The sequence below is a fragment of the Malaya genurostris genome, chromosome 1, assembly GCF_030247185.1.
Source record: "Malaya genurostris strain Urasoe2022 chromosome 1, Malgen_1.1, whole genome shotgun sequence".
Classification (NCBI taxonomy): Eukaryota; Metazoa; Arthropoda; class Insecta; order Diptera; family Culicidae; genus Malaya; species Malaya genurostris.
This window is the reverse complement of record NC_080570.1, coordinates 102,129,111-102,142,297: the sequence shown is the minus strand read 5'-3', so window position 1 is coordinate 102,142,297 and position 13,187 is coordinate 102,129,111. Positions and strand designations below refer to the sequence as shown.

At 39.2% G+C, this 13,187-nt stretch overlaps 1 protein-coding gene across 1 annotated transcript; it reads right to left on the bottom strand.

Moving 5' to 3' along the window:
• Positions 1-2,569: 2,569 nt before the first annotated feature.
• On the bottom strand, positions 2,570-4,155 carry LOC131425272 (mitochondrial amidoxime reducing component 2-like). Its single transcript, XM_058587025.1, has 3 exons — positions 3,764-4,155; positions 2,828-3,692; positions 2,570-2,774 (listed from the first exon to the last, which is right to left on the bottom strand). Exons 1-3 carry the CDS (start codon positions 3,771-3,773, stop codon positions 2,669-2,671), a joined length of 981 nt encoding a protein of 326 aa, XP_058443008.1. The 5' UTR covers positions 3,774-4,155; the 3' UTR covers positions 2,570-2,668.
• Positions 4,156-13,187: the final 9,032 nt, after the last annotated feature.

The following is a 13,187-nucleotide window of genomic DNA, read 5'->3' as shown; positions in this document are numbered from 1 at the left end:
CGAGATTCTTTGCGGACTCGCTTGAGGGCGCCATGCTCGCAAAAAATGTTGTTGCCAATGATTTGTTCGGGAAATGTGAGAGCTGGATATCTTGTTAATATGATGTCTTTGACTAGAGGAAATAAGCATAATTAGCATAACACTGGAAAAAGCTCGTCGTGCTGTTTCTTTGACAATATTTTAATAACGTAGACATAAATTGATGTAAACCGACATTACAAATTATTCAACAGGCAAATGTCTCTCTCATTTATGACAGTGGTTTTACCCCACAAATCGACGTTAACATTCCAAAGGGGCCTAAAAATAATTGACAATCTCTTTGTTTACTTTCTTTTTTGATTATATCTTCATTATTTTTGTAAGCAAAAGTGAAAATTAGGCAGTTATTAACAAAAGAGAAAGTAAACAAAGAGAAGCTCAAAATCCTGTGTAAATTCCAAATTTACCATATGATGTGAGCAAAAAGTCTCAATACTGTCACCTACTCGACTATTCGTCGCGATTTGTCAAAATGTTCCTCTGCGTTCCAGAATGATAATAAAGATCTCCTGTCTGTTGTAGTAATATTTCAACTACAGGAATTTGAACACTCCCACTCTCACACTTTGTTTCGATGTCGTTCAAATCAAACTTGAATTCAATCGGAATAAAACAAAAATAAACTTGACAATTCAACCAACAGCAAAACGAAAATTTTGCGTGAAGTGAATGTGGCTACCAAAATAGTGTCGATCATGGAGACATCTGCAAGTATTCTTCACGCTGATTGAGCAAATTTTACACACAGTTCATATGCGAGCCATTCTAACCTCGGGACTAACTCAGACAAATAAACTAATGTGTTGCTGGTTAGAGTAATTTAGTTTCGCAAAACAAGTTTATACAAACCTTGCTTAGTTTCAGTTTCCACTGTTCCTTTCATTGGTGTTCTTTCGTTAAAACATATACATGGCTTAATCAATGTTATACGGAAATTATGTAACAATCAGTAGAGCAGAGTTCAGTTCAAATACAACTAGCAAACGAATCAGAAGCAAAGGTGTATTTTGTGGTACCGCCAATCGACCGATGTAGTCAATCTTGGAAAATACTGAGGTTGATTTCTCTCCTCATACTCGCTCACTCTTCGCTCGTTTTAAGCTGAGTTTCGACCGTAACAAGCTTCTCTACACAACATAATGTAATCCGAAATAGTCTCGCCTAATCCTGCACGGTTCTTCCTAAGCTTTTTAAATCCCTGTTCCACTTTTATAAATTTGCTAAACCCGAACAACCGCTCCCAAACTTTTTTAATTCTTGTTAAATTTTTCAAACTCTCGTAATTCCTGTTAAATTTTTTTAATCTCGTGCAATCCCTTCAAAACCTTTTTTATTTCACGCAATTCCGCCTAAACTTTCTTACACAAGTTAGTGTTTTAATCCTTGGATTTAGGCGTCATGTTTTAAACAGAAGATATATACAAACCATTATTTGTCGTTTTCACCATTTTAGATTTAATATATTTATATATTTAAATATTGTTTCGGTCATTGAGCCATGATATTCGATATCAAGATATTAAGTGATCATTCAACTGAAATTGTAAAATTATTTTTCTATAATTGTTTCTTTTTACATAACAAGAATTGTTACCGTTTAGAATAGCGGCTACTCTTAGCCCCCGAGGATGCTCTGGTTGCGGATCCAGAAAGGATGTCGCCTGAACCCCAACACCTGGTATGGACGTTTCGGGGTGGGCACTCAAGGCCTCTTTTAGTCCTCGGGTCCCAGGGTCGTTAAAAGTTGGGGGGGGGGTTCGGATCTAGATTGTCGGTTCCGGTGATTAAACCCAATTACAATTTTATTGCTACTTACTACTCTACAAACTGATCTCGTCTGAGGGGTGGTGGCCGTAACGGAGGTGATTTTGTCTGGCGGAGACCGATTATCCCGGCCATCTATGAGCGCCAGACAATGTCAGGTGGCTAATACTGCTGCCAGGTGGTGACTAATGTGACCGTCAAATATTCTTCCGATGCCGTTGCCAATAGTCGAGCGGGCTCGCAAGCCACGTGGTCGTCCTTGGTAATTAGCGGGAAGGAGCGATCCTTGACCAAATTGCCGATGGACCCGCGACGACAGTCTGCTTTCTCCTATTACGATTAGCCGTGACGGCCGGTAGCCGATCAGGGCGAGACAGACACAAATTGACTGGTCCTTTACTTTTAGCTGGAGTCCAAGAAGGTACTCCGCCACCAGGGCTTTCACAGCCGATTTCACCGTACACTCTTCGCTTCTCACACGTCTAGGATCTTTTTTTCCTGAACCGTTCGCTTCCACGGCTGAAATCTCTCTCCCTGATCATGGTACAGACTCTTCCTGTCAATCACTCAGATCCATTTTCTCCTTGTTCCTCCTTTATCCGTTCACCCCATTGCAGCCAACCGCCCACACTACCACCTGTTGAGATTCGTGTTCATTGTCGACCATCTGAGTTATACTCACCCCACCCTAGGGGTGTTCACCAATCTATCAGAATCCCTATACTAACTTATAATCACTGAACCAAAAATCCAAATATGAGTGTACATGGTGTATCGAAAAACATTTGTAACCTAAATGGTTACAGAATGTAACAAATTTATTTTATTTCATTGTAATTTAGTTTTCGGAGTTCCTTTGTAACTATGCATAATACACCGAATCTCCCAGACTAACCTCGCCAGACTTCCTCAATCCTAGATGAATACCGAAAGCAGGAGACTCCCCAAGCGCTGGTATTCTTCTATACCTGAAAAGAAACGCTTCAATATGATAGAACAACTTAATTTTTGATTTTATTACTCTTTCAAAGTTTTCAGTGGCTGCCCTTCCGGATTGCTAACTCCTTTATCGGGATCGATATTCGTGAAAACACATCTCAGACACGGTTTTACGTATTTGAACACGGTGTTTCCAATTTTCACCCAGCGCCAGTTATCTTCGGCATAAGCCGGTGGACCCTTAACTACAAAGTTTGGCCTAAACTGCAATGCTGTCACCTTTTGATCCAGTCGGGTGTTTAAATCTTCAACAGTAGCTGTATTGAATAACATGTAGCTAGTCTCGTCGTGCAAAGCACCACTGTCTTCTTTTTCCTTCTTTCTGGAGGTTTTATCCAGTGGATAAAACTTAAGTCGGTATCCATCGACTTTATCCAATAAGTAAGTAGATAACCACCTAGCCACTTCATCACCGCAATCCACAGTTGGCACTGTTTCACCCCAAACCACGCTCCCAGACGACTCCAGGTCAAACAATTGTTTAATTTCAATCGAAATATCGTCCATTCCGGGAGCTGCAAGGGTTAATTGTTCATATCCGTCGTCGAAGGATGGCTGAATAAGTACCATCTTTGGTTTCTGTCTAGCAGTAACCCATTTACCATCCAAATTAGTAACCATAAATATGCGGTCTCTTAACAGGTTTCGCTGCGGTCCGATATCGGAGCAGGCGATTCGGCTTACTTTGATCGAAGCACAGGACTTGACAGGGTAAACGAATATTTCGTTTATTTCGCCTACTTTGCGCCATTGCTTAGGTGGAGTATTGTCGATACGCTTCTTCAGATAGTACGCACTGACGACGGTTGCTGTTATGGTTCCCAGTCCAGCCGTCACTATTAGAGCCTGCTTGGACGTGCTGACCGACGAAAAATCCTCGATCAACTCTTTGAATCAAATAAGAATATTCTTAGTTTTTTGGTACATATGTAGACCACTTTGAAAAACGGTTACTTACTAGAGAACATTGTCCTTTCGACGTTGGAGGTAGCTGCAAATATTTCAATCACAGAATTACACTTGAACAGTTTCTACGTAGATGATAAGAAAGCTAGACTCTGCGACACATAAGACAATCAGCTGAGTGAACTCTGCTTTATCAGTCACTACCGGCTAATTCTGTTTTCGACCGGAGCTATAGCAAAACTGCTTAGGCTGTGGTTGTGTGAATGGGGCTAAAAGAATATTTCGATTGTCGCCTCTATGTATAAATAAGTTACAATCTATCTAAATTTTGAATTGTAAACTATAGTTTGGATATAAAACTATCCCATCCTATTTATTGTACTACTACCCTTTTCATACTGATTTTTCAGCCGCCAATATGCGATTCTTGATATGGAGAAATATAGCTATTCTACCTTACTGCGCAGAATCGTAATTTGTTTACAATTGATGTTTTGGCGTGTTTGTGCGAAGCGTTAATCAAAACACAGTCATACCTTTATGTGTACTTACTGATCACACTGAACACTGAAAGGTCACAAAAAGTCGTTTGAACTCCTTGATTGGACAGGGTTTTTTTTACTGGTGTGCCTAACGAATTAATTAACATTTATGTTCAGAGTTACAGAATTATATATACATATGTCCTCCCACAAACTTGAGCTAAGTGTTTTTATAGAATTTATATCACGCTAAGATTTTTGCTTAATCTAGGTATAAATTTGCAGTCTTGAAAAACCTAGTAATGATATAAGCGATCTTTTGAGCTACGAAATTCTTGGTATTCCTAATCTGACAGATAACATTAAAACGTATGGTTCGTGAGAAGGATAAATTTTCGCGTTGTGTTTTTGATAACGGCCAATAAGCCATATTTACTTTGAAAAGTAATTCTGATGAATTCAATACACGTTGGGAGTTCGTCATGAGAGTGAAGGAAAAAAATTTCATTCGTCTGGTGTTAAAATAAATACTCTCTTCGCAATGGTTCGCTTCAAAGTGGATGTTTATTTTATTTAAGAGATATTTTTATTCAGGCCTATTTGCGTACAAGCTTTACGTGGCCGAATTAGCCGATTTTTTAATAAAGAATTTTTTGATGTCGATCTCGTTGTCACTCTTTTTCTAGGAGCAGAAGAGCTTCCATTTCCCTTCTGCGAGGGTTGAGGGGCACTTTGTTCGTAGCTCGTCTCGTCATTCATTGCCTTATCGGTTGTATTGTTGTTGATGTCCGTCTACGTTTCGTTTTCCTTGTTGTTCGTAGTCTTGAGCTCGTTGCTAGTTGCTTTAGATGCGCCTTGTTGTACATTGGTTGCAGTTGCTGGTTGGTTTGATGGTGAAACAGAAGCAGAGCTGCAAATTGTCAGTCATGTCAAATGACCTTGACAGACTGACTAAAATCATCGTCAACTGTAATCGGTACGATCAAATTGTCTGTCAAACGAGATACTCGATAATTCAATGACCAAGTAGAAGTATACTCAGTCAAAGACAGGTGACGCATTTTGTTCTCTCTCTCTCATTCTCCTATTCCCTGTTGAAGTACAAACATTTTATGAAAGTACTAAAATAAACATAAATTGATAAAGTTCATTGTTCTTTGTAAAAAGTCATTGAATTTCGGAGTTTATTGGTGTACATGAATTTAATTCAATGTTTATGCTGCTTGATTAATATTTAGTCACATCGTAATCAAGCAGTGACAGGAGAAATGAAGATAATATCAATCGCATCGGCAATCAATGAGCGTCCTGATGAGTATTTTATCAAGAGAATTTAAGTTATGACAGATCGGCTCTCAGACACTCAATATATGACGATTGGTAAAGCCTGGTTGGCAGCAGTCCAGTGACATAAACTTTCCAATCTTCGTCGTGCAAAGTTGCTCGTTGATAGTGACATTTAGCAGCTCTGAACAGAAGTACTGCGCTCACTAGTTTTCGTTGTTGAACGGTTGACCTTGTTTTTGGTTGAAGATGTCCTTTTCGCAGTTTCAGTGCAAGGTTTACCGTAGTGTGCAGGTTGTTCACAAAACTGACATGTAACCAGCTGATTTTCATAGGTAATCAGCGTTTTACACGGATGAGTCCCACCTTGACCACGAATGTTGTACGATGGAATTGCCTTACATAGTTGCAAACGTACCACTCGCACACCATTTCGGATGCCGGATGGATGGATGGAAAAAATCCACCATACTTCCCTTTCGATAGAAAGAATTTCACCGTACTGCGACATATTCTCCAGAACGAACTTATCGCTGGCCTGCGGGGAAGGTCATGCACGCGTACTTCTATGGCATTGTTCACCATGTGCACAGGGATTTTGTATTTAATGTTGTCACACTCAACGCTGTGCACCTCGAATGCAAGTGCATCGCTTTCACGTTTAAACATAATGTACACACAGTTAGACGGCTTGTTGAATTGAATCTCACTTACATTATTACCGTCTAGATGCATTCGTTCTTTAAGTAAGATTTCAATTTCATTTGCTGCTGGTCTAACTTTGCAACGCTTGAAATCTATTCAAATTGAATTTGTTCTTGTAGGCCAAGTTTCAGGCTTTGTTAAATCGTATTTGACCATTCCGTACATTCTATTGTACATTGTATTGTCTTTGTTTCTGTTGTTTCGACCGTAAACGATTTTCGACTGTGTCGGGTGAGATGCGAGTAAGAACTATGGAAAGTGGATGTTGTCAGGTGGCTTACTGGCTGTTAACAAAAATTCGATTGTCGAGATATTCGTCAGTTTAAAAAAGGAAACTACAAGGAATATAACACACAATTACAAAAGAAACCGTTCTACAATTGGTTTAATTTCGGTTGTTTATTGAGATTTCGACGTAATTTATATTTTTAATTTACTGATATCTGTATCGGTGGTTAAACGTGGTAATTTCCTAAACCTCCCAAGAAACCAAAAGTTCGGTGTTTTGGATTAAGCAGCCTACAAAATTTATAAATAGCATTCCAAGCAGCCCGTTTTCAAGTCATTATCTACACTCAGGCAAAAAAATATATGGAATTTCAAATTGATTTCGTATTGTTTTTAGCCACAAGAAAATCGTATGCGAATCATAAGACTGCCTTAATGAAGTCACGAAAGTTGGAATTCCTATCAAAAACCTTATGCAATTCGTACGACATTTTTAGGAACATTGTGCGAAATTTCTACGACTAACATAACTTCTCTCATATATTGTGGAATTCATAACTTGTTCATATGAAAACTATAATAGTGATAGATGAGATGTATATTGCATAGGTATATTTTCAATGTAAATCTTATGAAATTGTGATTTTGGTAATTTTCGATGCATCATAAGATTTTCACTACTCAATTTTCCTGAGTGTAAACATGACAGCCCACTCGATACAACTTGGGATGTCGTAATATCGATCGACTAATCGAGTAATCGGTTAATAACCCTGATAATAGAGACAAATTTAATTGATTAGCATAAAACTAATATTCGATTTTCAAATTAATCGAGTAATTTGAAACATTCAATGTGATATTATTTAATATCGCAGGTTGAATTCTTCGCATAACTTTCAAGTCTTCGCTGATGCTTCCGATGAATATTAAAAACTTTGAAGAAATTTTTATAATGGCTTCGTGATGATCGAAAGAGAAAGTAATAATCCAAAGAGAGGCTCTCTTTTTTTCTAAGTTAATTAAATTTTGTTTTTTGTTATTCTGGCTCTGTAAAGACTGTCATTAGCTTTATCAATTTTTGTTAAAATCAAATTTTGTATTTTTGTTTAACATAGCTTTTAAGTAAAAGTACTAACACTATTAAATATTTACCAAAAAAAATTTAAAAAAAAGTTTGTAAACGCTATCGTTAGAGAAATTACGGGCCCACTGCTTAACATATCGTGCCTACCTTAAGACATTTTGCGTCCACCCCGAAACATCTATATCAGGTGTTGGGGCTTAGATTGATTTCCCTTTTGGTGATCAAGAATTAGTGTTTGCCAACACAGCTGTACTTCTCAAACGATAGCACAAAAAATATAGACGTCGCCGAAAATTCACCAGGTATGCCAGTTTCCTTTCTCTCTTCATCGTTCATCAATGGGCCCCACCGTTCATCGTACACCGCCGTACTGAAATTTTGGAATCCCTCAATAAAAGAACCTATTGTAAAAATATATTTTTTTATTCAGAGTCAGAACGCATTTTCAGAGTCATTTCTCCATAAGTTCGCTTTGTTAACCGGTAAGTTTCGGGTTGATCGAGTCCTCCCTTAAACGGTAGCCGAACCTGAGATTGTAATTAATTGAGCTAGTTGGGTCGCGTGTGCTAAGCAGTACTTACATTGGTTTGGAAGCATTATATGCCCAACAGAAGCAGACATACGACCAATGTGATATAAACAGGTGGGGCAGACCACATGGCATACTTCCATAGTTCGGTATGACGACATACATGAAAAATAAGCATGCTTTGATTCAATGCCAAATAGTCCGAACGGTGTGACGAAAGCAAGCACGTGGTTATTAGTTTTACTTGGCTTGCTAAAGAAAACTTAATTTTACTAACACAAACGAGTTGTGTTTGCCCCACCTGCTTCTACCACATTGACCTACGACAGCTACCCACGACGGGATGTAAAACTCGTCATCGACGACAGGCCTGGAGTAAAGAAATTATATTATCAAAATATCTAGCTCTCACAATTTATGTACCATTCGTAACCGACAAACTTTTTTGCGATTAGGACGCCCTCAGGCGAGTTCGCATTGAATATAGTACGTACAAGTAGGTGAGAGAAATGTCAAATTCGTGCGCGCCAAAATAGCAGCTTTGCGCATCCATAGAATTGACATGATTTCTCTGTAACAGTGTCTGGCGGGAGACATCTTTGAACTTTGCAGTCTCCCGAGGAGTGGTAATCCGAAGCACCTTCTTTCCCCGTAAAAAATATCCACAAAACCACCTTCTCATCGACGGGTGATTCTTCTCTTATGTCATCAATGTCCGCACCTACCGCAGTGCAAACATAGATTCGAATCACTATCATGTCGCGGTTTGTATGCGTTCAAAACTATCTACGGCGCACAACACTAATGAGATCGGAAAGATAAGGAACAACAAAGCTGCTGGCAATGACCAATTGCAAGGTGACACCGGATAATTTCTATGATTCGGGACGAAGAGACGACCGCACGAATGGATGGAAGGAGATGGTATGTCCCATCTACAAAAAGGGTGATAAGCTTGACTGTTACAACTACCGCACAATAACATTGCTGAACGCCGCCTACAAGGTACTCTTCCAAATCCTTTGTCGTCGTCTATCACCGATAGCTATGGAATTCGTAGGGCCGTACCAAGCGGGATTTACTAAGGCCTGCACCACAACGGATCGTTGCTCCAGAAGTGTCGTGAATACAATGTTCCCACCTATTCATTCAATCCAAAGCCGCATACGACACAATCGATCTAGAGCAGCTATGGCAGATTATGCGAACACGGCTTTCCGGACAAACTGAATGCGATTGGTCAAAGCAACAATGGATAGAGTTATGTGTTACGTCGAAGCGTCTGGGACGTTCTCGAATCCCTTCAAATTTCTGAGAGGGCTACGGCAAGACGATGGACTCTCTTGTCTCTTGTTTAATATTGCTTCGGAAGGTGCAATTCGAAGAGTGAGGATAGACACGAGTGCTACGATCTTCCACAATTCCGTACAGCTTTTTGGCTTTGCTGACGACGGTGATCTTGTTACACGTAATATTGAGAAGGTGATGGAAACATACATCGGACTGAAAGCTGAACTTAAACGTATCGGACTTGCTATTAATGCGTCGAAAGCAAAAAAAAGCGTGAGAGGAACAGGCTCTAAAGAAGAAACACTAAGCCTCTCACCACGAATATTGATAGACGGAGACGACATCGAGGTAATTGACGAGTTCGTGTATTTGAGCTCACTAGTGAACGCGGATAATGAAATTCAGAGGCGTATTTTGACAGGAAATAGTGCGTACTCACGCGGTTCAGACAAATTCTTCGATCAAATAATGTACGCAACCACACGAAATTGACCATCTACAAAACGCTCACTGGACCGGTTGTTCTCTATGGCCATGAGACCTGGATTATGTTGGCACAGGATCAACGTGCCCTTAGTGTTTTTGAAAGAAAGGTCTATGGTGGGGTGCAGATGGAAGACGGAACGTGGAGACGGCGTAGGAAACACGAATTGCAACGGCTGTTTGGTGAACCAACTCTCGTACGGACCACTAAAATTTTACGGCTACGATGGGCTGGGTGTGTCATTAGAATACTGGACGACAGCACAGTGAACACGGTCCTTGGAACGAGAAGAAGAAGAGTGCAGTTAGCAAGGTAGATCAATCGAGGAGGTCGATTTACAAAGTGTTCGTGCTTCAAGTGACTGGTGACAAGCATCCATTGACCGAGTTAGACTGAGACGCATGCTTGATACAGTAAAGGGCACCCATGGACTTAAAATATACAATGCGAATATAACACATGGATCAATAAGTCCCGAGGCTAAAGTAGAGATGGCGCTCGTAGTAAACCAGTAACCATGTCTTTCTAGAGTACTAACCTTTGCTTGAAACGTGTAAAAATTTTAAGTCGATCCGACCAGAAACAGCTGAGTTATCGAGGTTGGAGTAAAGTCGTTTTGTAGTTTGTTTAAAAAATGGAAAAAACCGAGTTTCGTGTTTTGATAAAACATTGTTTTTTGAAGGGTAAAAACACCGTGCAAGCGAAACAATGGATTGAAATGTTATCCGGACTCTTGTACATCAAAAGCAACGATTTGTCGGTGGTTCGCCGAGTTTAAACGTGGTCGTACCGACACAAATGACGCGGAACGTTCGGGTAGACCTGTAGAAGCCGTTACACCGGAAAATGTGAGTGAAATGACAAAAATTATAATGAAAGATCGTAAAGTGAAGCTCCGTGAGATTGCTGAGATGACACAGATATCATATGGAAGTGTATTTACTATCCTGCATGAAAAATTGAGCATGAAAAAGGTTTTCTCCAAATGGGTGCCGCGATTGCTTTCGATGAAACAAAAACAGCCTGCCACAAGTCGATGAAAACAATGGCGAAATTGAACGAATTGGGCTTTGATCTGCTTCCCCACCCCCCATACTCGCCAGATTTAGCCCCCAGTGACTACTGGCTCTTTGCTGATTTTAAAAAAATGCTCCAGGGAAAAAGATTTGGCTCAAATGAGGAGGTCATCGCTGAAACTGGAGCTTATTTTGAAGCGAAAGATAAATTTTTTTATAAACATGGTATTGAAAAATTGGAAAAACGTTAGAACCATTGTATCACCCTAAAAGGATTATGTTGATGAATAAAAAAAAATTTTGCAAAAAAATGTTGTTTCCATTGTTATTCTCGGGACTTATTGATCCATGTGTTACAATACAATTACCGCCTGTGACGAAACTATGTTATGAAAGCTTTATAGTGAAAGTTTCAATGTGACATTCGCCTTTGGGTATACTTATATGCTGCATGTACGGTGTACATTGTATTATCAGTAGGGCAGTGTTAATATAATGCATGAAATGATTAATATATCGATAATGTACTTTGTTAGTATTTAGACTTGACGAATTGAATTCGAATAAAATTATCTTTACAATCTGTTATCAAAAGTGTTTACGTATCATTTAATAATTTTCAACAGGACTGTTGTATTCCAGGTCATATTTCTTACCAATCGCAGCCAAATCTTCAGAACCAGTTGAACATATCAGAATATTTGAAGCTCGATTTTCAAACTTGACAATAGTTAATTGAGATTGAAGCAATAAAAGTCGCGTGTCCAGCATGACACAATTATATGGATTTCTAAATTTAGGATTTAAAAGTTTTTTTTTATGTGGAACACATTTTTGTTTTCTATATAGGAGTGCAAATTAGAAACTCAAGAAAAATACACGTAGAAATGTGGTCAGGTTTTGAACATTTACAGCTTAGTCAATTTTGTATCAATTAATCATATTATGTCACCATTTGATTGGAAATATTTCTAAGCTTCGATTTGAATGTATCGAGCCCAGGGCTGGCAATAATCAACTCAGTACTTCATCATCACCGAGTTCAGCTCACCTGCAAATCGGTTTCAAAAGCATCGCTGAACGAGTTGAGTAACTGGGTAACCATTTGTATAGAGAAAAGATCGTCTCAACATCGTAGTGTCAAGCAATCAGCAGATGAGCGCTGACTCATCAAATATTAGAACCCACTGAGAGACGATTTGTGAGTTGTGATTTGATGTGTTTGTACATCAACACATTGAATCAGATTCTTATGAAACTGTCTCGCTTGTATTCCCCGCCCACCAGAGTTGCCATGGGCGGCCAATGTTCGAATCGATGCCATTTCAATCCATTTCTCAAGACATGTTCTCGCATGCTGGAGAACGCATTCGTTTCAGTAGCCAGTTGTGTTTAGCTCGAGACATGAAATTCAATCGTTTATGCTATACATCACACTACGGTTCGACATTTGTTTTCGTACGTTAATGCTCGTGTTCGTTTTGAGTACCAGCAAAAACAAAACCGAAAATCTGGGTTGTGTTGGCAGCTCTGTGGTTTAAGAATACACTCACCGGTGTAGCTCGGTACAGGGATGCCAAACTCAGTACTCACTTTTTAAAACTAGGAATGAGAGTTAAATGATATGAAATCAAAACTGAGAACCATCAATACCATCATAATTTTATGTCAGCGGTGCTCTGTATAGGTGAGTGTGTTTGTTTAAATCAGCGATGATTTTCATCTTTACCATCATTTTTCGGATTGCATCGTAAATCATGTGGTGAACTGATGAATAGAAAAAATCAAATCTTATGAGCGAGTTTTTGCCACCCTTGATCGAGCCACGTATTTTCAATTATAAATGATTGAAATTTTGATTAGTATTGAGCAGTGTCCTATTTTGTCTGCTAAAAATCTCAGGCATACTGGATTTCCCTGCTATAGACGACAGTTTTGAAAGAGTAAGAGATATAACAAAGGAAAAGCATCGCCCTGATTGGTCAATCGATACAAAAGCGAAGCTGTTGGAAGCACGCGAATCTATAAATAGAAGCGAAATTATAGCTAACGTTTCAGTCCTTCGCGTAGCATGCTAGAGGTAGGTTGTTGCTAAACAGCAAGACAAAAAGTGCCATAAAACGATTTGAAGCTTTAATTGGTATGCTCTGATCTTGTGTCATGCAAGTTCGGATGAAATTCCATGCTATGTCGTTTCGCCTAAGAAATTGACAACTACCCTAGGGTAAATGTGGAGTGCATAAGATTTATTTCCAATTTATATAAGATGAACTCGATTGATAATGTGAAAAAGTTTATCGCTTCAACCGAAATCGCAGAATGGTAGTAATGGTAGAGAAACGCTATAAAAATAACTGCTTGCATACAAAAG